General features: G+C 39.0%; 1 protein-coding gene across 1 annotated transcript in view; it reads right to left on the bottom strand.

The window, feature by feature from the left end:
* Window positions 1–750: 750 nt before the first annotated feature.
* The window catches only part of ST8SIA6 (ST8 alpha-N-acetyl-neuraminide alpha-2,8-sialyltransferase 6), a 45,064-nt gene continuing 18,988 nt past the window's right edge, over window positions 751–26,826 (bottom strand). Inside the window, exons 5-9 of the mRNA XM_014269949.3 lie at window positions 19,393–19,537; window positions 17,039–17,151; window positions 15,803–15,895; window positions 12,436–12,908; window positions 751–8,314 (exon numbers count right to left, since the gene is read on the bottom strand). Coding sequence (XP_014125424.2) covers window positions 12,440–12,908; window positions 15,803–15,895; window positions 17,039–17,151; window positions 19,393–19,537 — 820 coding nt within the window. The 3' untranslated portion in view covers window positions 751–8,314; window positions 12,436–12,439. The remainder of the gene's footprint in view (window positions 8,315–12,435; window positions 12,909–15,802; window positions 15,896–17,038; window positions 17,152–19,392; window positions 19,538–26,826) is intronic.

Here is a 26,826-nt window from a genome sequence, read left to right as displayed (position 1 = left end):
AGAAGTCACGGTAAGTGGCACAGAAGTTCTACAACTGCCTTCTGCCCAAAAGTAAAAAGTAAAAGCTTGGAGAGAAAATTCTTTCTCTGAACTCTATCTGTTTGAAATTCATTCATTACATTCAATCTTTGTATATGACCAAAACTTGTATTAAGAAAAAATCCCAACATAAGTGCCTAAAATATGCATAGTAATCTACTAGATAAGCATCTATCAGACATGTATTCGTGGTCAGTATTTTATATAAAAAAACTTTTGCATCTGTTTAAACATTTTCCATTAAACATTGTTTTTGAAACATTTAGTTATTTTTATACATAGTTTTCAAATTTAAAAGAGATTTTTCAGAAGAAGATGGTAACAATTGTGTTTTCTTGTTTGGTTCCTTTCCATGTTTGATGTTTCTTCAATAATTAATTTTTGAAAGTATTTCAAGTCATTAGAAGTAACAAAAGAAGATGGTTAATTATGTCGCCATTCAAGAACAGAAAAGACTGAAATCACTTGGAGGTACCATTTAAGCAACAGATATTTACACATGCACCAGTGCCCCAACCCTCTATACTTGCCTTTAAGCACAGCTTGCTTTTTAACTTGTACAATTTTAAGGAACTGTCCACATTTCCACTGTCAGTTGCTAATACTGTTCTAGAGGATTCAGACTAATGCATTTTATATGCTGCTGCCTCAGGAGACATATTTTTTGTTGTTTAGTCACAGAAATTTCACAAAAGAAAAAACCCACCACCATTATGCCTAATAAGTCTTTATTTACAAACATAAATTGCAAAAATATTCTATTACAGAACAGGTAACAAGTACAGATTTCTAAGTATGCCTTATAACAATGAAACCATTGCCTCCTTGACAAAAAATCATCAGGCACTTAAAACAGGAAAACAAAGTACAAATTAAACCAGCTGTAACAGATGACTCAACAATAGAACTTCATCTTGGTTTTCTGTAATAAAAGCACACACACGGCTGAGGGGCTCCTGCCTCCTCCTAAACCCTGCGCAGAGACATTTCTATGTTATGCTGCACGCATTCTACTCAGACAATATCAAGTTCACATCTGAAAACATAAATTAGTTCAGCACTGAGAGAATCTGAGGAACCTTTTTGGAACAGCAGTAGCAGAGCCTACACTAGCAGCTTCAGAGAGCTTGGTGCATGTGGAGGAGCACAATTATACCAGCCCCACAGAGGAGTAAGCTCTGCTTTGACAATTGCATTGCAAAGAATGGAGCTGAAATGAATGCAAACAATACACATTTTAAGAGACAATGAAACCTCTGGGCAAAAGCTATCATGGTAACTTTATGAAATTACATTTTGGCACATGGACCAGTCTGAAAAGCCACACATTTGCCATCGCTGAGGAGCAGCCCTTGTGTAGGACCTCTCCATTCACCTGTTTTGTCCCTTGCAGATCTTGAACTAAATCAGAAGCAGAGGTTGCCTCTTAGGCCTATCTTAGAAAGGTAAATCTAAGATGCAAGTGTCCAAATGACTAACAAAAATACTCCTTCAGAAATCAGTCAAATACCCTTAAAATTATTTTGGCTTGTGTGACTGTTTTTTAGGTGGCATTATGTAACTTCCCACACACTTTACTCTGGTGGCATTAAACAAGAACAATATTTAAAATTATCTTAATTAGGTACTCAAAAAAATATAACGAATATTAACTTAAAGAATACATATGAATCTACTATATAAACAGTACATATAAAAATGCAGAAATGTCAGCTGTTATACTTCAATGTTGCAAGATTTCAAGAATGAGTTTGTATTGTAAACACTGGCAATAAATAGACCACAGAGGAAGTGTTTTTAGGGAAACATCTCACAGCTGAGCCAAGAGGTGAGAAGCCTAGCATGCTGCTGGCCTACAGGCTTGCTGTGAAGAATCTCCTCTTGTCAGGGACTAAAGTGAACAGTGAGGAATTTAAACCCAGCAATAATGACAATAGGCTATCCTGTCACAACCATTTGCATGATTCATTCTGATGGGCTCTTGCCTTGAAACCATGATGGGATCATTAAATACTTCCATCATACACTGTGAGTTTTCTCCCTCACTGGAGAAAAGAGGGATGAAACAAAGACACAGAAGTACCAGCTAAAGCAACAAACACTGATGTATTGCTGAAGGTACACCAGGATTTAACAAAAGACAGACTTGAATGTTCTTTTGATGGCAAAGTGGGGATGCAGCTCCAGTCACAGCCAGACTGTTTTCATCCTTAAACCAGTATCTGCCAACACCTGGCGCCCAAGGGCACCATTGCCCGTGCTCAGAATGATGTGAGCTCAATCACCACACACCACAGTACTACACTGACTCCTTGCTCGAGGGCAAACTCAAGCTGAAGTTCTCCCATCGTGTTAAGCTCTTGCTGCACTGCTGGAATCTCGACACCGAGAGCACATTGACACTCCTGTAGCTGTAACCCAGTAACCCCGGGTCACTCCCCTGCTGAGCCATGTTCCCAGAATAGGAAGGTATTCTGAAATGTGCCCTTATGAAAGGAGACCACCAGATAACAGCAATAGTCCCTTTGTTCAGTGGCAGGCTGCAGAGTGTTTCTGCTCTACTTGATCATAATGATAATTTCAAGCCAATTAAATACTTTATGAGAATCTAGAACAAAGGTTGATAAATATAAATCTGCCCACTTGTTGTATGCTGTGGGTGAAAAGCCTTAAGGATTTCCCCAGAGTACCCTGAGAGATTAGCTGCATTTGAAATTTTTCTGTCCAGAAAGTCAAAGAAGGATGGTCCTGCCTAAAGTGAGAGAATTCAAAATAAAGAGAGTTGGGCCTTCTAAACTAACTACATGCCCCCTTGCCACTGTTGTTGTCTAGCAGACCCAGAGATTAAAGAGCTTTGCTGCTGAAATACCACAAGATGAAGAATTACTTGGCTTTGAATATTTTCAACTAAGATATGTTTAACTAAAAGGCTCATGTGCAAGAAATCTACTGCTTCAGGGCATACAGCAAGTGGCTATCAGCTGTTTGAGTTAGAGCTGTTGCAGAATAAAGCACTCCACAGAATATTCCTTGGGTTTGATCACAGAGACTCCTGGATGTCTGCTTTGTGGACCTGAGTGTCCCTGGAGGAGCTACTGCCTGGATATTCAGAACCTCCCTCCACAAATCTGTCACAGGAGAGCAAGTTACAGGACAAAACAAGATCTGTAGGTCAAATGGATCTAAACCTAGATTGCTGTGTCAGGCTGCAGCTCCACCATGGAGTCTGTGCAGGCTCAAGGTGTAACATGCGCAATTAACCCAGATTAATTAACTGATACAGATATTTGCACTAAATAAAATCAACTAATACCTAACAACAGGAATATTTTCCTACTAATTTAGAGAGCCACAGAAGGTCAGAAGTCACCTAGATAATTTAGTTTCTTTTCCTGAGTCACTCAAGACAGACAATTTCATCTTTTGACAAGCATGATAGTATGTCAGTTGTCTCCCTACTGAACAAAGGAAAGAGAATCGAAGTGAGAGTAGCTGGTCTCAACCCCCTCAGGCCTCATTCATCTCTGTTCTCTGCAGATGCTGTTTTAGATGCTGGGATTAGAAGAGGCTGAACACAAAGGAATGCTGAATAACAAGCAAGTTTATGCAAGTTTATGACCAGTGAACTGAGAATTTTTTCTGCTTGTCATTTCTGAATCTGCTGGGGTCACCAGCTTGTTAAAATGACTGTAATGGGAAAGAGAGAAGGGTGAGCAATAATCAGCACCTGGAGTCTTTAGTGTAGATGCCCTAAGCACCTTCTGGCACCACAGGGAAAGATGGGCTCTGACCCAGAACAGCTGCAGTCCTGCCAATCCCTCTTGCAGGGCCCATCTCTCCCTTCTGACCAGGCAGACCGTCAGAGATGTCAGCTTCTGAACTTGGTCAAGCTTTTGGGGACCACTGTGTTGGATAACAGCTGTGTCTATCCCACAGTCAGATAACAAAAGGCACCTGCTGTGTCCCCACAGTCCCACCTGCATGGCCTTACCCCCTCCTTTGCTTTGACTGTGAAATTCCCCTGTGTCTTGGCATGAACCAATTTTCTCATTCTGTTGCCATGGTAGGGTTTCACCATCTCAGAGTGCCCAAAGAGCTTGGTGTGGGACAGGCTGAGGCCAGACAGGGCATGCAGGGAAGGGGGCAGCACAAGAACAGGGACTGGACCTTGCAGCCATTGCAGCTGAAGTCACCATGGAGCTATAGACCAACTTCAGCACCTCCAGTCAGGCAATGTGAGTATCACCAAGCTGCCTTCCTTGAGGCATAAGCCCAGTCATTTACAGCATGTTTTACTATGCTGCAAGCATAGCAGTGTTTGACTCACAGTCACACAAACTCCTTAAGACACTAAACAGGGCTGCATAGCACTCCACAGGGCAAAGAGACAACCAACTCAAGGCAGCACTGAATCCTGAAGGAGGATGCAACATTAGAGATTCAGAAGAGAAAAAGGAATAAAAGCAGCCAGGCAGGCTTTAATCTAATGATGCTGTGATGCAATCGTGCAAGGACACTGTCAGCTTCTGCAAAGGTACAGTGGAAATATTAGCACACTGTCAGTATTTCTATCTTTAGAAAACTATTTAATCTCAACGTTCATTCCACAGCATGTGACAGCACTGGAGGTCCACAAAACCTAAAAATTAATATTCCTGATGTGAAATAGAGGGAGTTGAAAAGCCCTTACTAACCTTTGGTCAAGAATCCTTAATCCAAACTGACACTGGCTCAATCTTGCAAAAGTGGCATAAACACTCCCAGCCAGGTACAAAATCCATTTATTATTATTAACCTGGCACAGGTGTAAAATAAATGAGAACTAATGTATTCAGCTACCCAAGACATCATCACTTCCCACAGTGAGTGTACTTCAGCAAATCCTGATCAATCTGATAGTACCCTGTGCTGCAGAAATGCCACCATTAACTTGCCCAGCCTGCGTCCGAATTAACACGACCCAGCCACCCAGCACCAGTAGCTGTAATAAAGCTCAGTACAATGTCTGCCCTCCTGCAGAGTGAAGTGGATGCAACTAACATCTCATACTAACTTCATGTCTGGAAGGCCTGAGGACTTTAATCTAAAGTCTAATATAGTATATTTTTATTCTGTGGAAAGTTAAGAGCATTTGTAGGAGAGGGCAGGAAAGGTCAACAATTCCTTCAAGCATTTCTTATCACCCATGTGGTCCATTTAAATCACTGAGAGCTCTGAGAGCATAGAAGATCAGGTCTTCAAGTCATTGGCAAGTTAAAACTTCATGGAAATAATGCTAAAAAGTCAGTGGCTGTCCATACTATAGAAATTTCCATTTGCTCTCAGTTGTGAGTGCTACATCACATCCCTTCAGTTAAGACTGCTTCTCATCAAGGAAGCCAGAACAGATTTCCTCTTTTTGGCTAAATCTCTCTTAAAATGTATTCTGATGATTTTTCCAGTAACATTAATATACATGTTTTTCAAATAATGTAGCTGCACAGAAATAGTTCTGACACACAGTAACTTCAGCTTTGTGGTGTGTCATGGTACACTGTTTACATTTATTCTGAGACACGGCCACATGGAACTAACAAATGCTTTTGAAAAAGGTTGCTGCAAATAAATTTAATTTTCTCCTCTCTCCATCCTCTACTTGACTCAACCAGTTTATGCCCCTTACTCAGGCTGAGTAGTTAACTGAATTTAGTCTGAGCAAAGAATGATCTTGCATTATCTCTATGTGCACACAGAGCACTGCAATTGTTCTAGATACTATGTAAGAACCTGCAAAAGATGTATGAATTTTCCCCAAGACAAACCATGTAGCTGCTACACAGCCAAGATCACCTCACTGCTCTACATTAGACTGGAGTAAGTTACAGTCCTTACATGAACACAGGTGTGCCTTTGTCCGCCTGGATGAAATGCAGCAAGACTGCCCTCAACCTCAGCTGTTTGCACCACCCAAAGGACAAATACATCACTTTGCACAGCTTCTATTAAAAACACTCCATGTGAGTGATTTGTAGCAGAGGAGCTGCTCTTTTGTGTGTAGATTTGTCTTTGATCTATAACTAGGATGTTGCAATAGGCAATCATCCATAACACTCATAACGTGGGTGCAGGTTCTTTCAGCAGCCAGCTCTGTGTACATGAGCAGCAGATACTGTGGTCAGAAAATGGTAAAAATCTCACAGCTGGGAAGAAAAACTGTGGATTGCGATGTTGGAACTAGAACAGACCACAAAAAATCAAACCCCTGTGCTCCCCTCTTCCAGTTACCAGCTGGTAATGCAGATGGACTCATCAGCTCAATTCTGCTGTCTTTGTTTCTGTTAAAAGCTCTACTGACACTCAGAGGTCTACATGTGTATTAGTGGCATCAGTTATTCCCTCAAAGCATTATGTATTTTTTACCCCTTATTTTCAAAAATGGACTTTATTGCTCATATTTGCAGTCAGAATTTATGGACACTTCTACTTGGGATGGAGTAATACTGGGTTCTGATATCATTATTCCTGGAAATGGATCCAGATGCTGAATGTGTCTCAATCAACAGATTTGTAACCACAATGATTGATTCTAATACTTCCAGGAGTGTTTATGTGATTATAAAGCTGCTGCAAGGTAAGCATTACTGCATTACAATACAGTAATGCCCTTACAAAGTATAAATTTAAAAGGCTTTTCTGAACCTTGTTTTATAAGGTCCAATTCATTTAAGTGGGATTTTTTTTGCAGATATAATCCTCAAAGAGTGGAATACTGAATGCTCTTTAAATCAGTTGATTTGGGATTTAATGTTGCAGCAGCAAAAGGAATTTTACTAAACAAAATACTTGATAGTATCTGAGTGTAAAAGAAGGACACTCTATCTTTGAACTGACCGTTCAGACTCTCAAAAGAGTTACTGAAACTCTTATCAGAATCTGGTTATTACAATTTTTAAATTTTGTTTGCTTGCTTGATTTGGTTTCTTTTTCTGCAGTAGAATGTGTAAGCATATAAGCAGTAATAGTTAGGCTACAACTGCTTGTCAAAGCTCCTGTAAATGTTAAAATTATTCTTTCCACTGGGCTGATATTTCACCTTCTCTTGCTGCAGGACATTGCTCCACATGTATTCTTGGACTATATGGAAAACTTAAAGAACTATGCACAGGTTATAAATTGGATATAGTCATTGAATATATTGAATGTAGTCAGTTTTCTCATACATCCTGGTGTAGAGGAGCTTGGGGTTGATGGTAAGAGGAACATTCTTCTAATAATGCTTAGTGCAGTTTCACTATCTGCAGCCACATATGAATACAAGCTTTATTACATGAAAAGAAATTGAATTATAGGCTTGGTACCCATCATCTTTCTAAAGGAAATTCCATCTCATGTATGAGCCAAGACACAGAACTAGAATAGCAATAATATGTGCAAAGTCATGCCCTACCAGGACTCTGGGGACTGTAGCGTGGAACTGAGGTTCACAGTCCTCATTTGGAGCTGAACAGGACCTTAGACAGGAACATAAGCAAGCAGAGTGGTTTATAAATAATTATAAAGCTCTGGTCCTTCATATATGTGTTCTCAGAATTAACATCACTCATATGAGTGATCCCATTAAATCCACAGCATCATCTATTGCTCACAAAATGAAAGCCCATTAAATCCACAGCACTACTTACTGCCCACAGAATGAAAGCCCATAAACCACTTAACTACCTCTGACCTGAGGGATTTTCTCATCTGTGCACCCTGGGACAAACTAAGAATGACATGGCTCTGAATTAATTACTCCTCTGCAGCTCATCTCATCACTTCTCTCATGTAGAAAAATGCCAGTATTTACAGGATGAAGTTGTTAATTGAAAACGTTCACTGCCAACGAATGCAGCCACCATACAGAGACTATTGCCTATACTGTGATATCAACAAAACCAGAGATCTTATGTCAAAATATTTTAATGATCCTCTAGAAGCAAAACATGATGAATGTCACATATTGCCACCATCCTGAGATTGTGCTTTGCTACCATTAAACCAGCAGAAAGGAGTTTCAGAATTTTTCAAATAATTGTTACTTTGTATTTTAAAAAATTATCACTCAAAACTTTTTAAATGTAGCAGTCACTGTGTGAAAAAATCACTCCCTTTCCTCCCCAAGTGTAAAATATTTCTCTATTGTAGCACTGTTGTAGAACTGTATTATATGCAGTTTAATGCTCACAAAATCACATCAGGTCAAATCCAAGACCAAACTGCTGGGATATACACAAATTGTCTCCTTAGGATCATCACCCTGAAATTAAAACAATACAATATGTTATTGGTATTCCCTTTTTAGTAGAAAAAACTGCTTGTTATACTTGAAATAAGACAATAGTTTATTCTTCGTATGCATTGCACCTTCTGCACTAGCTTTTCATCTGTATCTCAGGCTGTGAGTCTCTGAGATCTACAATACAGAATCCCAGGCTCTCAGAATTCCCCTGGCTAAGCTGGAATGCCTATGCCTGGTCTAACTCAAGCATTGGCTCTTTCTAAAGGAGGACTCCTTCATTTGGATACCCTCAGAACCACTCACACTTAACCCCAGCTGCTCCACACTCTTCAGGCTTCCTAAGCTAACCAGGTCTAGCCAGTATCCTCATGGGGACACATCCATTGCTAATTTGAATATGGATATGTTCTAAATTATATTATCTTACTCATATTTTGAAATCACCAGAGATTGCAATTATTCTGTTTCCTCAACAGGATAGTTCTGCTGTGGAAAACCAAAACAAAACCCTTCTAGAAATGTAAATGCTTATTAATTTGAATTGAAATCTAACATAAATTCTCATTTGATTTAATCTATACTTTTCTATTCTGAAAGGTTTTAACTAAACCAGAAACAATTTATTTCCACTTGTTTCATTACTGACATTATTCTTATAATGTAAATTTAATTCACCTAATGCATGACCAAAGTGTGTGCTTAAAAGCTGTACTGCAGGTGTTCTAAGGCACAAAACCTTTCTTTTAATATCTACTAATTTCACATTGGATAATATTTGCCCAAGTCAAGAACAGTCTGTAATTTGACTGCTTGGCAGGAATTCAGAGGTGTCCTTATTTTAAAATGTGGTATCATTTTGCTCAAGGTAATTATAACTGAACTGTGGGTTAGTTCATATTTCTCTAGCTACACTGGGACACCACAAGCACAAAAGAATTTCAATAGAATTTAAGCTCATGTTGGCATTCTACAGTTATAAATAGTTTATGTGTAACACTATTTATCACTTGGATTGCAGCAAATTTCAAGATTAAAAAATATCACATGCTGACGGAGTTTGGGAAAAAAATGATTCTTTTTGATGTTAGCTGCTGAGAAAGTAAGCAGGCATCCCCTTGCTTTAGAAGATGCTGCTCTGGCAGCTCCACCTTGAGTGGAAGGAGTCACTACTTCTCTCTGTCAGAAATAGATCACATTTAATTGTTTGGTTGGAGTTAAAAAACTCATACCTACTTTAAACTTTCCAGGTAAGATATGTGGAGGAGAGTTCAGCAGTTCTTACCTGCTAACCACCTGCACACCTCTGCTCTATCCCTCCTCCCTCAGTCCCTCTGCTCAGACAATTGAGCACTATTTTCTTCCCCAGCTCAGAGGTTCAGCTTCATTCTTCCTTTCTGTGGTTTTTTTTTTTTTTTTTGTGTTGACTGACTCCTCTGAGCAGATGCTTAAAGCTACTGTTTTGTATGTCAAAGCAACACATACTCATCTGCCCTGCTGTCTTTTCCTAGCAAACAGAAAACCTGATGGATTCTCGGTCAGACAAAATTTGCATTTTAACCAGGCTTCTGGGCAATCAAATTTATGTCAGTCTGATTAATTTATCATCTGACAATTTTTCTAATCACATTTTTTTTCTATTTTTAAATATGAATTAGGTAATTTCCCCTCCTTGAACCTACATTTACTTGAAGCTAATGACATGCCCTTATCAGGTTAAACCAATGAACAAATAAGACTTCCTTCAGCTACATAGCAAAAATTATTTCATAATCTAATACAAAATAATAAAGACCAATAATTATATTTCAAGATTTTGCTGTTGCTGTATTTTCTGCTTGACCCTCTGTGATAGGTGGGCACTGACTTTAGCCATGACCTGTACATGTCTGTTGAACATAATCATAAAGGTACAGGAGGGGACATTAAGGCAAAAAAAAAATTCCACTGGCAAGGATGGTGTTTAGGAGCAAAATTGCCAAAAATTATTCACTGGGACACAATTTTACTCTCCCTGTAAGTGCTCCCAGCAGAGAAGCCTTCTTCACTTCTCATGTACAGCAGCAAACTTTTGTGTCCCAGGAATGTGTGTGGGAGGTTCTGCCTGAGCCTTCTGTGGGCACCCACTGGTGTAAGGAACCTACAGCTACCCACTAAGAGGAAAGAACACAGAGCGTGGAGAAGAACATAAAATGGAAACTGAAAAGAGAAAGGAGATTGTTGAATTTTTAGAAAAGGTCATCTTCAATAAAATATACTCATTATAGAATTTCATTTATCTCTAATAATTGCTAATACTAGCAGAATGGTAGCTCACACCGAAAATATTTATTTGGTTTTCTCTTTGTAAATGTAAGTGTAAATGGGGCAGCACAACTTATTCTTCTTGTGTTTTTTTTTTTTCTTTAGAGCTTATTTGGCAAATTTGGCCACAAGTGGTTTTCAGTCTATCAAGCATGGACAGCATTTAATTAACACATACAGATACTTAAACATTTCTGTGCCTTCTATCTTCTCTCTAGAGTAAATATTTCTAAAGAGCTGGCTTTCATTTTCTTATCTCATGTAGTTACTACAATTAAAATTACACAGTATGTCTCCAATGATTTATATTATTGGAATAACAAATACAGTGGAAACTGCTGGATATAAACAGCTTAGCCACTAAGAAAAAATACATTATGTATTTTTTAACCTTTCCAATACACTGCAACCTTTTACAAGCAAAAAATACAAGTGCTTATATATACAATTCAATTCCTCCTAGGTAATCCCCTGCCATGGACAAGGAGAATGGATTCATTATATGGATTCTAGATCCCTTCTCACAGGTTTTATATTATTTTAATAATCTGAAAGCCATTTATTTTTCTATTTCTTAAAAAACCCCTTGAAATGGAATAAAATTGTGCCTTCCTGGTACTAACAATCTGCTATTTTAAAACTTAGCATTCTCTGATGATAAAGTAAGTGTGAACATATCTTTGACAACATGTTTTCTAAATATCAAAAAAGGATATTTTCATTTCAGAACCTAGCCAGAAGAAAAGTGCCCTTAGCTTTTAAGCTTGAAATTTCTGGCTTGAACAAGATGATGCTCTCTATTTAACTTGAGCAATACAGTAATGAGATTACATCAGTCCAATTAAAGTATATAGTATACAATGGCAGTTCTACTGTACACATCACTTACTATTATATTAACTTGGACCCCCTGGAAAAATAGAGGTCTGTGAAAGGAGACTCTGACAACAGTATTGTGAACTCAGGAATTTCTGAGCTTAAAAGATGAAGAAGTATTTATACAAATTGGCCCTACTTTTTCAACAGGGCAAATCAAGATTGAAAACATGCAGACAAATCTTTTCAGAGTCGTCTCTAGTGTGTACACAGTAAATTGGCTCAGGGTCAGAGGCCAGACTGTGCTGCATTTCTCTGAGGCAATACACAGAAGGTAGAGGTCCAAGGAGTTGGGACAGATAAAACAAAGGAAAAGGAATGACACTTCTTCCTATATTTGTAACTCCCAGATTCTGAGCTGCCTCTAGGTAAAATGCTGAGCAAGATCTGCTGTAGCGTATGGCAGCTCCCTCATTGCCATCCACAAGCTGCTCTGCAGCATACACTGCTCCAATCTCTACCCTTTCACAAGAGGCAATGAGGCCAGAGATGATTGCTACCCCTTCATGGAACAATCCCCATCCTTACTCTGCTCCCTCTATACACATGGAAAGGCTGGGCCAGGATTAGGCTTCTCTGAAGATGCTTATCCATTCTGAAGATCACAATGTGCAATAAATAAAGGAATTCTTAAAGGAGGCTGGTACCTGGGAACTGATACCAAACCAAACATAAGTTGGCAGAGACATGTATCTGAGATAAGGAGACACTTCTGATTGACAATGATTTATGGGGATAATTTGTACTTAGCTATGCTCCCCTTCTGGAAGACATTTTTCAACTCTGTGATACATATTTATTCAGAAAGATTCAATCTTTCACTTATCTGGAAATACAACTTTCATTGAGAGTAAAGTAGAAATGTCTCTCTAAGAAAGAACAGTTTCACTCTTTGTTAAACAAGTTTTCCCTTGGCACATTAGTGAAATAAAGACATTTCATGTGGTAAGAATGGGACCTACCTTTTTACTTCGATTCACATTTACCAAACTGCAACTTCAAAATGCCTTTGCCATGAAGCTGAAGGATCTGGTTGTATTCTTTGGGCATTGCATGGAAACCTGGTTTAGGCAGCTGGTTGTCATAATAGTGGTGGCTGATTGGCATCTTCTCTGTGGATTTTGAGAAAGGCCAGAAGCCATAGAGCTTCACATTCTCACACAGCTCAAGGGCAGCACTAGTGATCATAAACCCAGATGACAACCGGTAGGCCTTCACACCCTTAGTTCTCCAGAACTGGGCAAGACTTTTCAGATAAGTGGGGTGAAAAAATATTGCCCTTTGGGCTGCTTTGGACTCTTTCAGAGTGTGGTATACTTTAAAAGAAGTGGCTGTGTTGCTTCTGAAGGAAAATGCCGGCAGTAAAAGAAAAGCATCTCCATAGACCGCAATGTTTTCCAGAAATTCTGTCTTCTTTTCATTTAGCTTGTTGTATCTGCAAAGTACAACATTTTAGGAATGGAATGTACTATTGATACAAACATTACAGACCAGAACAGCACAACTGCACTTGCAAAGATGTTAAGAACTCTGCTGCAGCAGTTCAGGCTGTCTACACTGCAAATTTACATCACCCTATTACATGTTGTCATATGTGCAGCTATGAAAATCTGACTCTTGTATAATAAGAACACACTACACAGGATTGAACTGGCAACACAGGAGATACTGAAGCAGATCAAATTCACTGCTAATGAGACTAGGACATGTTTACAGAATTGATCAATTCAAGAAATTAGGAAGAATGCAAAAAAATATTGTGCTCATACCTTCTCCGTTTAAAAATACATGCACTACAATATATAACATATGTGTTTTGTGAAACTTGTTTCTTACATCAACAGGTATACAGAAATCTCTCTAGAAAATCTCTGTGTCTGCCCTTTGTGGAAATGCAAGGATGCATGTGAGCAGTCTTGGAGTGTTAAACATTAGTGTGTCCTCAAGTGCAGGATGTACTTTTAAAATAGCTAAAAATACAGGCATCCCTGTTTATGTCCTTCAGCTACAAAAGGAACACTTGGAGATCTGTAAAGACTTAAAGCTTTAACTTCACAAAGGACAAGGATTTATTCTCAGATTCTTTCAGTCACCAAAAAAGAGCAAAGAGTCCTAGCTCTCACCACTGCATAATTCTGTGCTCCCAAATACTGACTAGTGAAATTCCCAAGTTATTTGAGAAGTGATGCAACTCAACTCATGTCCTCTATAGGTCTGAATTTTCTGAATCACCTAAACATATGGCCCACCCCTTTTGGGGCTCAAAGGACTGAGTCCTCTTTTGTAGGTAGTTGTCTATTTGAGCACAGTATTTTCACCTTTTTAAGACTATCAGAGTTCAATTTTACAACTCCAGCAGAAGCTGGAAAAATTGGTTTCATTTCCCTTCACAACTCAAGTAGGTTCAAACCCTCTTTTCATGCAGCACTTTGAAACAGAGGATAGCAGCCACTGCCATTTCCATTCAAAGCATTCGTGGAAAAGTTACCTCTTGCAGGACTAGTGCAAGGAGTGATACACCCTTTCTCAACCAGAAGGGGTTTAAACTTACAGCTTCTACTTCCCAGAAAAGTGCCATTACCACCAGACTCTGAAACAAAATGAATGAGAGGGACTCAGGCCCTCCTTTTGACTCTGAACCTATGTGCATGCAAGAGTCACACAGCCAAAACAAGCAAGAAATGCCTGAGCCTGTGTCTAGGAAAAGTGTTTGAAGGGTGAATTTCTGGCCTCTGCTACAAGAATTTTCTCTGTTTTTACTCACTGCAAAATACTGAGCCTCCAGGACAGAATTCAAATCTCTATTCTTCCTTAGCTAGAAACCTGGACAATTCAACAGTGTCTCAAACTCCTTTCCAGCTCTGCCACTGTAAGAAGTGTAGGCCAGTTTAATTAGGACACATAAGAGCTGTGCTTTTCTTCAAGACAGTTCACCTACATTTTACACCCTGACAAACACAGTTCAAAAGCTGATTAACCGTAACAATAACATCAGACTACACCAGTATGCAAACAAAGAATTAGAAATTTACAGGGAATAGCGTTGGAATAGGTCCTCTGAGAGAAGAAACAAACTTGGTTCTGCTAAATGGTACCAGGCTGCTTCCTCCTGCTTCTTCAAAAGCATTTACAGTTTTCTCTGAATATTTAAATAAATACTTTTTAAAAATCATAAAAGTCCTCTTGTACTCTCACTTAATCCTCCCACAGGCTTATCTCCCATTTTCTTCAGTGTAACTTCTATTAACCCTAGTGTGACTTGATTTGGCTAAAAAATGAGTGCAGCTGTGGCAGAACACTTTGATTAAGCCCAGAAAAATTGTGGATCAGGTCAGAAGTCACCAACGATGCTGAGTGACTGGACAATTTCCATTCCTCATATCCCTGTGCAGCCCCACTAACATCTATGAGCTAAATCTAGTTTTGGAGAAGCAATAACTTGTCTTGATTGAAGTCAAACAGGTTTGGGTAAGCATTAACATAGTTAGTACTCATTGCAAAAAATGAAATTCTATCCCTGAATCAAAGAAAAATGCCTGTTATTAATTTCTATGTACTCAATGTACTTTTTCCTTCTTCCTTTCAAGGAATAAAAAAAAAGCTTTGCCTTATGTTGTCTTTTTGACAATACAGTTATGACAGACAATAAAATACAGTGAGATTAGCAAGCAGTAAATAACATGGCACAGCAGTCCTTTCATAGATAAGCTGCAGTTGCAGCCTGCTGAAGATGTCAGATTAGTCAGGCTGGCCTTATTAGATTTTCTTTTCATCAAGAAGGTGAAAAAAACCCCACCTCTGCTGAGAAAAAAGTGTGTGAGCAAGCAGCTTTCATATGGATTGAAATAATGGATTAGAGAAGCTGGGCCTCCATTCAGGAAACAGCCTTCATCAGAGCAGCCTCCAAGCCCATTACCTAAGAACATGTGCTCACAGTGCTGCTGATAGACTCAGATGCACATTTCCAGCCTGTCCTGATTTATGATTACAATTCCTTTCTAAATGCTTGGGGTCATGAGGGTCATGGAGGAAAAAGAAGAGGCTTGGGCTTACAATCACCAATTTTACCCTGCCATAAATTGCAGACTAGTATCAGCCAAGGTATCTTGCTAATCTGGGTATTGCTAACTCCTTTATGCTACAAAAAAGGCCAGGTTTAGAAGATTTCCATTTAGACTAGCACATATTTCACATGGAAACTAAGGCTTAATGAGGTAATCTATGTGCACTGCTCTCTATGCTGGTATCCCAATGGATTTCCATGAAAATCTAAATCATGTCAAACAATTATCCACCATTGCACAGAAACAGATTTGCAGTAGTACTCACTTCTGAGCTATGATACTCGGATTAACAGTCACAAGGTTTGTTTTATTGCCAACATCTTTGCTAATGTTTCCTGTGGTTGGAGGGAGGTTACACCTGAAATTGAGAAACATTTGCTTAAACAGATGTGCACCAGAAATGATTTACAGTTACTATTTGCAAATTCCTCTCTTGTGCAATGACACTTTCACGTCAGCTCCCAGGGATGTCTAAGCACTTTACAAATATTAAATAAGGCTTACAGCACTTCTAGTAGAGACATTTAATCTACTGTACAGATGGTTAAAATAGGGCACAGAGAGCGCATTTTCATAAATCGTATCACAAACCAGGAGCACAGTCAAAATCTCAGTAGTCTATGAACGCCCTGTGCTGGCTGCTAGGAAATATTGCTCCTCTTGCCTAAACAATGCTGAAAGTCTTCCACTGTGTCTTCTAACAACAGCATAACTTGCCCTGTCGCAGAAACAGTGATTTCTATAAAATGTAAAGAAAGCATTTTCTTAAATTCAGTCCCTTACTAAGTTTAGCATCTTAGTACAGAGACTTCCCATTTTTATTAAAACACTTATCTAACTGGAAAGACCTTTTCTTTTTTTAGCTTTTCAAATTTTAGGAAAAAATAAGAAAAGGAAATTAAATCCAGCATACTGTGTGACTGGACATCACTGAGAAAAGAACCTTCCCTCTGTTGCTCTGTTTCTTTGCATGAACTACAAACTGTGAGTTACATACTGAGAAAGTGGGTAAAATTACACTCTGAGTGTGCCTGGTTTTGTCCCAGTCTGTCCAGGGAGATTAAAAACACTACTTAAATAAATGCTTAATTTTTTAAATGAGTAACAGATGAAACAAATATTGGGGCAATTAGGTAGCTACGTGGGTGAGCCAAACAATGTCTAAGTAAACACTTTGTTAAACCAGAGATACACATGTGACATTTAATACCAGTCTCCTAAAGGATGTTAAATAACCAGAAATGTCAGGTTCTCAGATAACCACATTTCACATCACTGCAAGGTGACTTAGCAATCACAGATTATACATGTATCATCCAGCATGCTCCTTAATTAGAAAGCAGCATTCTGAAAACTATAAAGCAGAAGTATCCTTAAAGAGGCAGAAATAACAAATTGTCAAGATTCTTCCTCATTGCTACAAACTGGCACTGGCACACTTCCAATCCTGTCAAGTTTTTAGAATGGGGGACACACTTCAGGAAAATGAAGCAGCTCTTACCTGAACACAAAGTCAGAACTATCGATTTCAGCTCCACAGCTGGAATTTTTCAGAATGCCTCCATTTCCAACCACAGCACAGTTCTTGAAGGGATAGACTGAAAGAGGAGAGGACTGCAAACAAATATAAAGATGCAGCCAATTAATTATAAGAGTTTTGATTGTTTCTTTGTGTCTATTTGCTCTTGCAGGTTTAAACTGGTAAATCCCAGTAGAAGCATTCACCATTTAGCACAAAGGATTGCCAGACCTGGACAGCCAAGAGCCAAAAGTAGGCACCAATAGACAGAGAACTGTTACTTCTGCTATCAGAACTTTGAGAGAATAACACTGAATTGTTAAAACTGGGTACCTTTTAAATACACTTAACACTAAAAATACCTAGTAGTGGACTGCAACCTTGACAAACTAAGGAACTAATTTACACTGAAGATAGCTTAAAGTTACCCATTTTCCTTTGCACTGTAACAGACTGGAGGTTGTCATATAATAATTTACTTTCTCAGGTAATAGAAGGTAACTTTGTAAATTCTCCTCACTTTTGTCACACCACAGTTACATTTGAAACAGAATAATGAATTTAGGGAAATCTGAAGATGCTGTAAAGGATAATGATGTGTCCTGGCTTAACTCTTTGTGAATGTGAGGGCACACAGAAGAGGTTACTGTTCCTGGCTGTTCACCCTCTCCGCTCCTCCTCTTGTTACAGCTTGCTGTCTTGCAGTGGGGAAGCTGAGTGGGAGCTAAGTGCATCCACTTGAGAACCAGCACAGTTCACAACCTAGAAAATTAATGCAAATTGTTGGCTATTTAAGCTGACGTTAATATAGCTGGCTGTTTTCCCAGTCTCAGAAACTTTTCATACATCTTACTCAACATCTTCTGCTATGGGAGCACTGACATTTACCAGAGGCCAACAGCTGGGATATTTTGAGTACAGAAATTAAACCAGTTGTAAAAGTGAGTCAAAACTTGCGTATGGAAAGCATTATTCTTCTCTCTTCTCTCATCAGCTTGCCCAAAGAGAAGCAAGAAGGGACACTGTTATGAACAAGGCAAAAAGTGTGGGGAAGTGGCAAATATCATATTTGCCTGGCAATATATTACAGAACAACATGTTGAAATATTTTGTTCAACTCTGAAAGGATAGTAGGAGAACACAAAGGCCAGGCAATTATGGCTACCTTAGCATGTATATGTGCACATAAAGCATACTACTTTTTCATTTCTCCAGCTTAATTTTGGAATTACAATTGCAATCTTCTATTGCAATGAAGTCAGTAAAGACTGATTGAGAGAAGTGTTAGGAAGAACTAGACCCATAGTAGCTGGGATATCACAAATTGAGAATGTCAGAGATGGGCAAGAGGGCTCCTATACGCCCTTAGCTTCAATAAACCAAATAAAAACTCTTTGTCTAGTCTCAAGATCTTGTAAGTCTATTGTAATCCTGAGGTACAAAACCTGATTCCTTTTCTCAACCTTTGCTTCTTGCTGCAAACACCCTCCCCTAGCAGGTAACAAAGCTAGTGAAAGGGCTGGAAGGAATGTCCTATGAAAAGTCACTGAGGGCTTTGGACTTGTGTAGTTTGGAGAAAAGAGCAGGTAATCTCATTGGTCTCTGAGGGAGAGGAAGGTGCAGATCTCTTCTCCATTATATCCACACAGGACATATCAGAATGGTTCCAAGCTGCAGCAGGGGAAGTTTAGACTGTACGTTAAGAAGCATTTCTTTACCAAGAGGATGGTCAGTTGCTGGAACAGGCTTCCTAGAGAGGTGGTTGATGTGCCAGGTGTCAGTGTTTAAAAGGCATTCAGACCTTGTCCTTAATAACTTGCTTTAACTTGGTCAGCCCTGAATTCATCAGGCAGTTGGACTATGTGATTATTGAGGGTCCCTTCCAACTGAAATTTCTGTGTTCTACTCTATTATGTTCTATGCTATTCTGTATCAGATTTACCACCAAAATATCTTTCATAACTTACATGTCCACTGGAAGCCTGCACTGGAAATGGCATGGGCATATGAGGAATATGAAATGTTCTTCCAGATTGAAATGCCTTTAAAAACAGGAATGATAAAAGCAAGGCAAATATTTTCAGAGTATTTGCTCCTGAACTGGCTGCCAAGCCAGTGTTCTATAACAACTCAACCTCCAACCTATGATACCTGTAAATACCTCTACCACTGCAGAGGAAGGGGAAAAAAACCAACAAAACAACACCTTGCAAGGCAAATAAAGAAGAGCATACAGGGGCTGATGGGTCTCTTCCAGAGGAATCACAGTCTCTCAATTACTAACCCAAAATACAAATACTGTGATTATAATAACACAACAAATATACAGTTCTTACCACAGGCAGCATCTTAAAAATGTCCTGTGTAATGAGAATAGTCTTTTTACTGTCCACTTCATAACTCATGTTACTTCCCAGTGGGCTGTTGTTTTGAGAAGCAATAAAATTGTGAACTGCATCACAGCAGGAAGCTAATTCTGACCTGCAAAAAGCACAAATAAACAAAACCTGCTCAAAGAGAGGCAAATAAGTAGAAAGGCAGTGCTAGAGAACCAGATCAATGAACACCAGTTTGAATTAACTAGCAGATAAAGGCTATATTAACCTTCTATGATGCAATTTCCTTTGACTTGCTTTGCTATGCAAGTCCATTTTCATAGCAAATGTTCAGAATCTAATCAGAACTGATAACTTTTTTTATCTCTTGGTCTCCTTGTTCCACTGAGAAAAAGTTGTAATCCATCTCCTCAATATTATTAATTGCTAAGATTAATATAGAAACACTGAGAGACTTTAGTCTCCAAAGAATTAAAAATGTGATTTTTGCCAATATTGAACAAGTGGTTGTAAGAAACTAGAAGGCCGAAGAAGGAAAAAAAAAAGGGATAAAAGAGATAGAGATGGAAGGTACTGGCAGTGGTACTTAGTGAACATCTAAACGATTGCAAGCCAATTAATCAATAATTAATTTCTGCAACTGTTCATCACAATTTTCCTGTGCACAGTACCACAGGCATTAAATAATTTACATCACAACTTGCACATAAAGAAGACAGATGTGCTAGACAGATAGCCTAGCTGCTCCCCAAAACACCTAGCAGAAGTCCTTAAATAAATTAAAATGGAAGGGATTCACTCAAACCTTTGTGGGAGTGAAGACTATTACTCATCTTACAATTTCTGTTACCTCCAAACTGATAAAAATATTATGTGTGCAAACATTCTACATTATTAACAGTGAAATGAAATTAACTTAAAATCCCCATCAGACCTTTGAAATCAGACCCAAAACACTACAATTTATTTTGCTATAGGCAACAATGTCCTCTCTGCTGCTGTGGGATGTTCAGTCTGTAAGGCTGAAATATTCATGGCCAGACATTATGTATCAATTGCTAGGACACAGCTTTCTCATTAGGTGAGATACTAAGAGAACTACGAACAATTAAGAGAAAACAGTCTTATAACAGAATTCCCCAGAATTTTGAAAATACCACACTGAAGGTTAATTGAGAAGAAAAAAAATTTACCATTACAGCCAAATAGAAAAGTTTAATTTCATACTGTTTCAATGTGTAAAGTAAAACAAATTGTTGAAACTAGTTAAATATTAGAAGCTAAATTCTGCCTGAAAGTGAGCTGACTTTAATGGGGTAAGACACAGCTAAGAGAAGTTGTTGCATTTCACTTTATCAACAGTGTAGACACAGAAAATACAACAATAACAAAAATAGCATAAAATACTAATTATTATTATAAATATTATAAAATGTTAATAATAATAATTTAATGTTTCTGATGTAACTGAAGCACAGTCCAGCACATAGAAAAACCTAAAGATTATGTTTCTTGGAAGACAGGGAAAAGAATGAACACGTCTGGGATAACTCTCAATCTCACCTCTCTTGAAAAAAATGGTCAAAATAAGGAGGGAGGGAGGGAGGAAGGAAGGAAGTGGCGGAGGAAGGAAGTGGCGGAAGGAAGTGGCGGAAGGAAGTGGCGGAAGTGGCGGAAGTGGCGGAAGTGGCGGAAGTGGCGGAAGGAAGGAAGGAAGGAAGGAAGGAAGGAAGGAAGGAAGGAAGGAAGGAAGGAAGGAAGATTTCAGTTGTCAGATGACTTACTGTGACTTACTGGTATATATTAACACATTTTGCATACTGAGCTCTCCAACTCCTCCAAGGCAAGGTTCTCAGGAGTGTGAGGAACACTGGGAAAGACTGAGTGCTGGGACAGCACAGATCTGAAACACCCACACTAAGAGAGTAACCAGGAAATGACACTCCTGAGAGAGGAACCAGTAGGGTTCAGATTTCCTTAAGCTGCATTTGACTCCCCTCCCCAAGCATGGTGATTCCCACTGCCCTGCTCAAGACCTTAAGGGGCAGGGCTAAGGAGAACCACAAGGTCCAAGGCTGTGGATGGAACTGTGACTGTGCTCAGTGGTCAGGAGACACCCAATGGTGAGAAACAGTTCTCTGTGTGTATCTAGTATCCTACTTGAAATATATGGCAAAGTGAAAAGGGTGCAGTAAGGCAGTAGAGTCAAATGATGGTGTCTGGGAACACTGGATATTACAGAAACAGTGACTTTTGACTGGAACATACTTGCTTTTCTTTCTTGTCACTTTTTGCTATAGCCAGCTCATTCTAGTCTTAATAAACACTGTAGCAGTAAGAGGATTCAGATCTCACTGTCAGGTCCTCAGGGCACTACCCAGCCTCCCTACTGCCCAGCACCCTGGAGCTGTTCCCATCCTGCCTAGGGTCCAAGACCCTATTACAATCTTCCAAAGCCATCAGTCACTGCCCCAGCAACACCACAGCAGGGCCAGTCTCCAGTTGTGTCCATCCTTTTCCCAGGATGCCTGGGCTATGGCTGCCCTATTCCTGGCTAGGGGTGGGACGAGCCCAGGTACCAGTTTCTGCTCCATGGCCAGGTTACTGTGTTGGGATCCCACACCCTGTCCCTCAGGAAGCAGCTGTCCTTCACTGCTCCCTGGCACTCACATGGAAATGAGGAATCACAGAACCCTTAATGTTGATGTCCTTGTTTATTTTCTTGAAGCTAAATGAAGTAGGCCTAAACGTTATCTGTGTCGACCACTGGACATTCAGAGGAGAAGGAATAATGCCAGAATATTCCTGCCAAATTTAGTAAAAGAGCTCTTTTGTGTGACACCTACCAGACCTGAAAAGCAAGCTGATAACAGATCCCATTCATTAATAGAGATGACATGTTTTTGCTTTTTATTACTCATTCCACAAGAAAAAGTGCTTCAATAAAAGCAGAAACAGTGTGGACGAAAAACAGGTATCAGAATTAAGAAGAAAGTAATAGTTTAAATTAAAATTATGGATTCACTGAGAAAATAAAACAGAGCCAAGCTAGTCCAGAAACACAGTAAGAACAAGAGAATACATACTGAATAATGACAAATATCCATGCTAAAATTTGGTGGTAACAATAGAAACATTTCACTTAGATCAAATCATGACACAGAATCCCACTGTGCCCAAGCATCCCTGTACAGAGCTCCAGTGGGAATGCATGTAACTGCAGACAGCCACACCCATGGCAATGAATTCAGCGATCTGCTCACACAGGACTTTGTACAAGCTCTGACACGTGCTAATCTACAACTGACAGCAAATGATGAGCAAGGGGTAGAGACTGGGCAGTTCAAGCAATCTCTTACTGCAATTTCATCAGACTATTAATGTCATTCTTATCTGGTCTGTCAGGAGCTGAGGACTCACTGAAGAGCATTTGCTTCCTAAGATTAACGCATGTATCCTACAAGGGCTCTGTGTGAGGTGTTACAAAGCCAAGACAACATTTTAACTCATGTATCGTGCCACCTGGGGAGAGGGAAACTTAAGATGGCGGGATAAGAAACAAGGCTCAAATCATAACAGCACCAAACAGAAGCAACTTTTTTTTTTGGACTAGGAAGTGATACACATTGTCTGTTCTGACTGGGAGAAAATCCTGAGATATGGAAGCAGCTCTCAGAAGATTGGATGCTGCTCTGCAGGCTGAGCATCCATCTCAGAGCTTTCAGAACACTAATGTAGCTTACAGTAAGAAGGTTTAAGTTCAGCTTATATCAGAGACTGTGGGCTTGCCCTAGAACAAAGGGTGCTATGATCCAGTCATGCATGACAAGTGCAGACTGAAGGTGATGCTTGAGTCAAAGTACCCAAGTTTCGTAGGGCACTAGTTTTGGAAATTATCTCCTCTGTAGCAGAGGTTATTGCTGACAGTTTCTTATTTGGAGAAACCTTCTCCTCCAACAGTTCTCCTGCAAGGATTTGGAGCTGAGTGATATCTAAGAGTTATTTTTAAATCCTGAGGCATAACTCCAAACACAGATATTTCTTATGCCAAGATAAGCAGAAAGGGATTTGACTGCATTATCTAGAACAGTCACTTGTAATAAGTGAGGAACAAAATCAGAACCTGATAAAAGACTACACCATTTTGCCAGGTAATACATATCTCATAGGACCCAGTAAGTACAGTCATAACCTTAGTCAATAACCTAAGTGGAGGGGTGTGCTGCATTTATCTGGGAAGTTCTGATCACATTAGACAACACAGAGTCAAATATAGTTGCAAAGAAGAATGTTTTTTGTTGCTCACCATACACTTTCACTGAATTTTTTCCTTTGTGGCCAAAGGAAGCAGAACCCAAGTTTGCATTGTTTTTCAGCTGGTACAGAGTTTTGAGCCTATGGCATCCAAATAATTTCTTCAGGTTCATGGCCACTGACACCTTACAAAAATCCTGGTATCTTGAAGAAAGTTACCAAAATTGTATGGCTTGTGAGATGAGCCAAATAATGTTATTTTCCAGCTGCTATGCAGTTTTTCCATGCTGAACTGTTGGCAGTAACAGAGGGCTGTTGCCTTGATTACACGTTTCCAAACTTTTCTGCATAACAAACACTTCATATGGATAGTCCACTGTATTTAGTGGAATACACATGCTCTAAATATGCTGATAGTTTCTTTGCAGCTCCTGCAGTTGCTCTGTAGCCAAGATAGCAGCAAAATCTTGGTTCTGTGCTAGTATGAATATATGCATCTTAGCTGATTCAGGCCTTCTGAACAAGCTGCACATGCCTGCTGACAAGTCACAGTGTGCACACATCCTGAAGATAGTGCAAACATCTCAACATCTTCAACAACTCAGGGTGGACCAATCACAAGGGCTAAAACAATCAGTGGTCAGTCAAGGCTTAGCAGACTCTCTCAGCTGGTTCAAAAGCCAGCACTGCCCTTACTCTGAGTAATACTGGAAGAATCTATAATGAGTGTGAAATCTGTCTTTATGTAAAAAGCTTCTGCAGAGTTTAAAAACTTCCATTCCATTGAACTTTTTCCATTGAATGCACACCAATGCCTGTGGAGCTGCGGCCTGAGGGCATTTGTCACTGCTGAGAACAGTGTGGAATATTTCACTGTTGTTATGCACTGGACTAAACTGGGGTGGGAGGAGGAGAAAAATGGATGGAGAGAGATGCTGCCAAAGTATCAAAATATTCAAAACATTGTTAAAATAAAAGATGCTCAACTGTCCTTTAAGGCTATGGTGGGAAAGGTGAGGAAAACGATTTTAATTTGCTCTAAAGAAAGCTTAAGTTCAGTATTAGGAAAGAAAGACTAAAAGAAATTGCCTAGGCAAGGTGCAAAATTTCAACAACTGGAATATTTTAATAGTGATGAGGACAAACTTTTTCCAGTAATGATGTAAATCTATTTGATTTTAAGTCATCATTTACAAACATCTATAAAGTGAATGTTTGTTTGCAAAAACAGTATCATATCAGCCCTGTTATAAAGCACCCACACATTACTGACACCAGTAATGCTTACATAGATGTATCTCCTTGTGGATTTTCAGTTACCCTAGACACAAAAAATAAAAATCACATAAAAGAGAACCAAACACAAATTAAAGCTAGCTAATATTTAAAGCAGTAACTCCTGTGAGCTAAGTGGACATCACAGCACAGCTCACAAGATCATTTGAACAAAGACCAAAGCATTCAAGCAACAAAAGTCCATGGATTACTAAAAAACAGAAAAAGTTTTGTTAATTTTGTTTTAATACTTTACCTAGCTTGGATCTTTGTAATCATTAGTTCATGTGACTTATTATGCTGTACATGTCAAGACATCAAAGACTTTAAGGTTTCATCCTGCAGAGACTGTTGTGGCAGTAGAAGAAGCCACAAAAAATTCCACTGTGTAACAGCAAAATTTCAAGGGCACAACTACAAACAGGAAGACTACTTTTTATCTATGTCCATTGCTGTAATCTTTTATAATGAGGAAGCAATTATCTTACTGTACTGCACTGGGGGCTCTAGACAATGACACAGGTTTCTCCAGGCTCTTATCAATCCATGTCAATGTGTCAACCAAAGTACAATGAAGCATATTATGACATATTCCAAAATTAAGAAAAAAGTGATTAAATCTGATATCTGAAGCAGAACATTTTTGAAGGGGAATGCTACACTGACAGCCCTTGAATTGCCTACAAATGAAGTAATATCATAAATGTCTAAGACAAAGAAAGCCAAAAGGGTTGAATCTGAAATCAAGGATGAATATGTAAAAAGTGTAATAAAATTTCCAAACCAAAGACTATTTAAAGAGTCTGCCATGAAGACATAATTAGCTCAGACTAATCCAAAATTAGATTCTACTTATAGGAATCCTCCATCCTTTAGAAAAGTATATAATAGTCTGTAGACCAATTAAAAGATCCAAGCCTTGCTTCAAACTGTCACTAATTACTATCTCTCCACCCATCTTCTTCTCTCCTGAAATAGGAGACATTCAAAATGTCTTTGAATATATACTCATTATTTTACAGATCATCTATTAAATCTGTGCAGCAAATGTACTCTTAATCTCTCTGCAGTCTGAGCTCTGTGAGCTTTCTTGTAAACTGGAAGATTTCAGAGATTACACCAAAAATATTGATCTGTTTAGTGCTAGAAAAGCTATTGATTATGTGATGGAGTGAGCTTATATAAGCATAAATTGACCTTGCAGTGTATTTTATTTGTGTTTCAGCTGGGGTTCACTGCAGTTCACAGATGTGATAAGCAATACTGTTATATGGGTTACAGTGTAGTTTGCAACAAAACTAATCTCTTCAAGAAGTGGTATTCTATAATCTGCAGGAATGTTTAACATACACTTTTGATAAGAGATATTAAAGTGGGAAAAGGGTAATAGTGGTCAAGTGGAATAAAAAGGAAGATGGAAAATAACAGGACATGGAAAATGGTGGATCTTCTATCTCTTCTTTTCAAGAAGACATGTTCTTTTTTTAAAGTAGTAATGTTACTTTAAAAATGAAAAAAATTAAAATATTTTGGTTGGGGGCAGCATTCTGCCAGCTAGACTGCAGTGTAACATCAGGAATTTTAAAGCTGTGTTTTACACCTGGGAATATCCTTCTCTCTTCATTATGAGATGCAAATAAGGTTTGTCTGGAATGATCTTTGCATGGGGAGAGGGCCCAGTAGGCACAGCTCACACTTTCAGTGTGATGTCACTCCTGAAGTGCTACTGCACTGTTTGATAGGCTTCAAGCTCAGACAGCCCAGAAATACAATGCTCAGAGGCTTCTCTGAAACACAGCATGTGCTCAGCCTTTCTCCCCTCATTTTGAAGCCTGTTTTAAATGTTGTGTAGCTTTCTGCAAAAGCTGGAGTCACAACTATTTTGAAAACCTGCAGATTATTGGA

This window comes from Zonotrichia albicollis, chromosome 1 (genome assembly GCF_047830755.1).
Source record: "Zonotrichia albicollis isolate bZonAlb1 chromosome 1, bZonAlb1.hap1, whole genome shotgun sequence".
In the NCBI taxonomy this organism is placed as follows: domain Eukaryota; kingdom Metazoa; phylum Chordata; class Aves; order Passeriformes; family Passerellidae; genus Zonotrichia; species Zonotrichia albicollis.
This window is presented reverse-complemented; position numbering and strand designations above follow the sequence as displayed.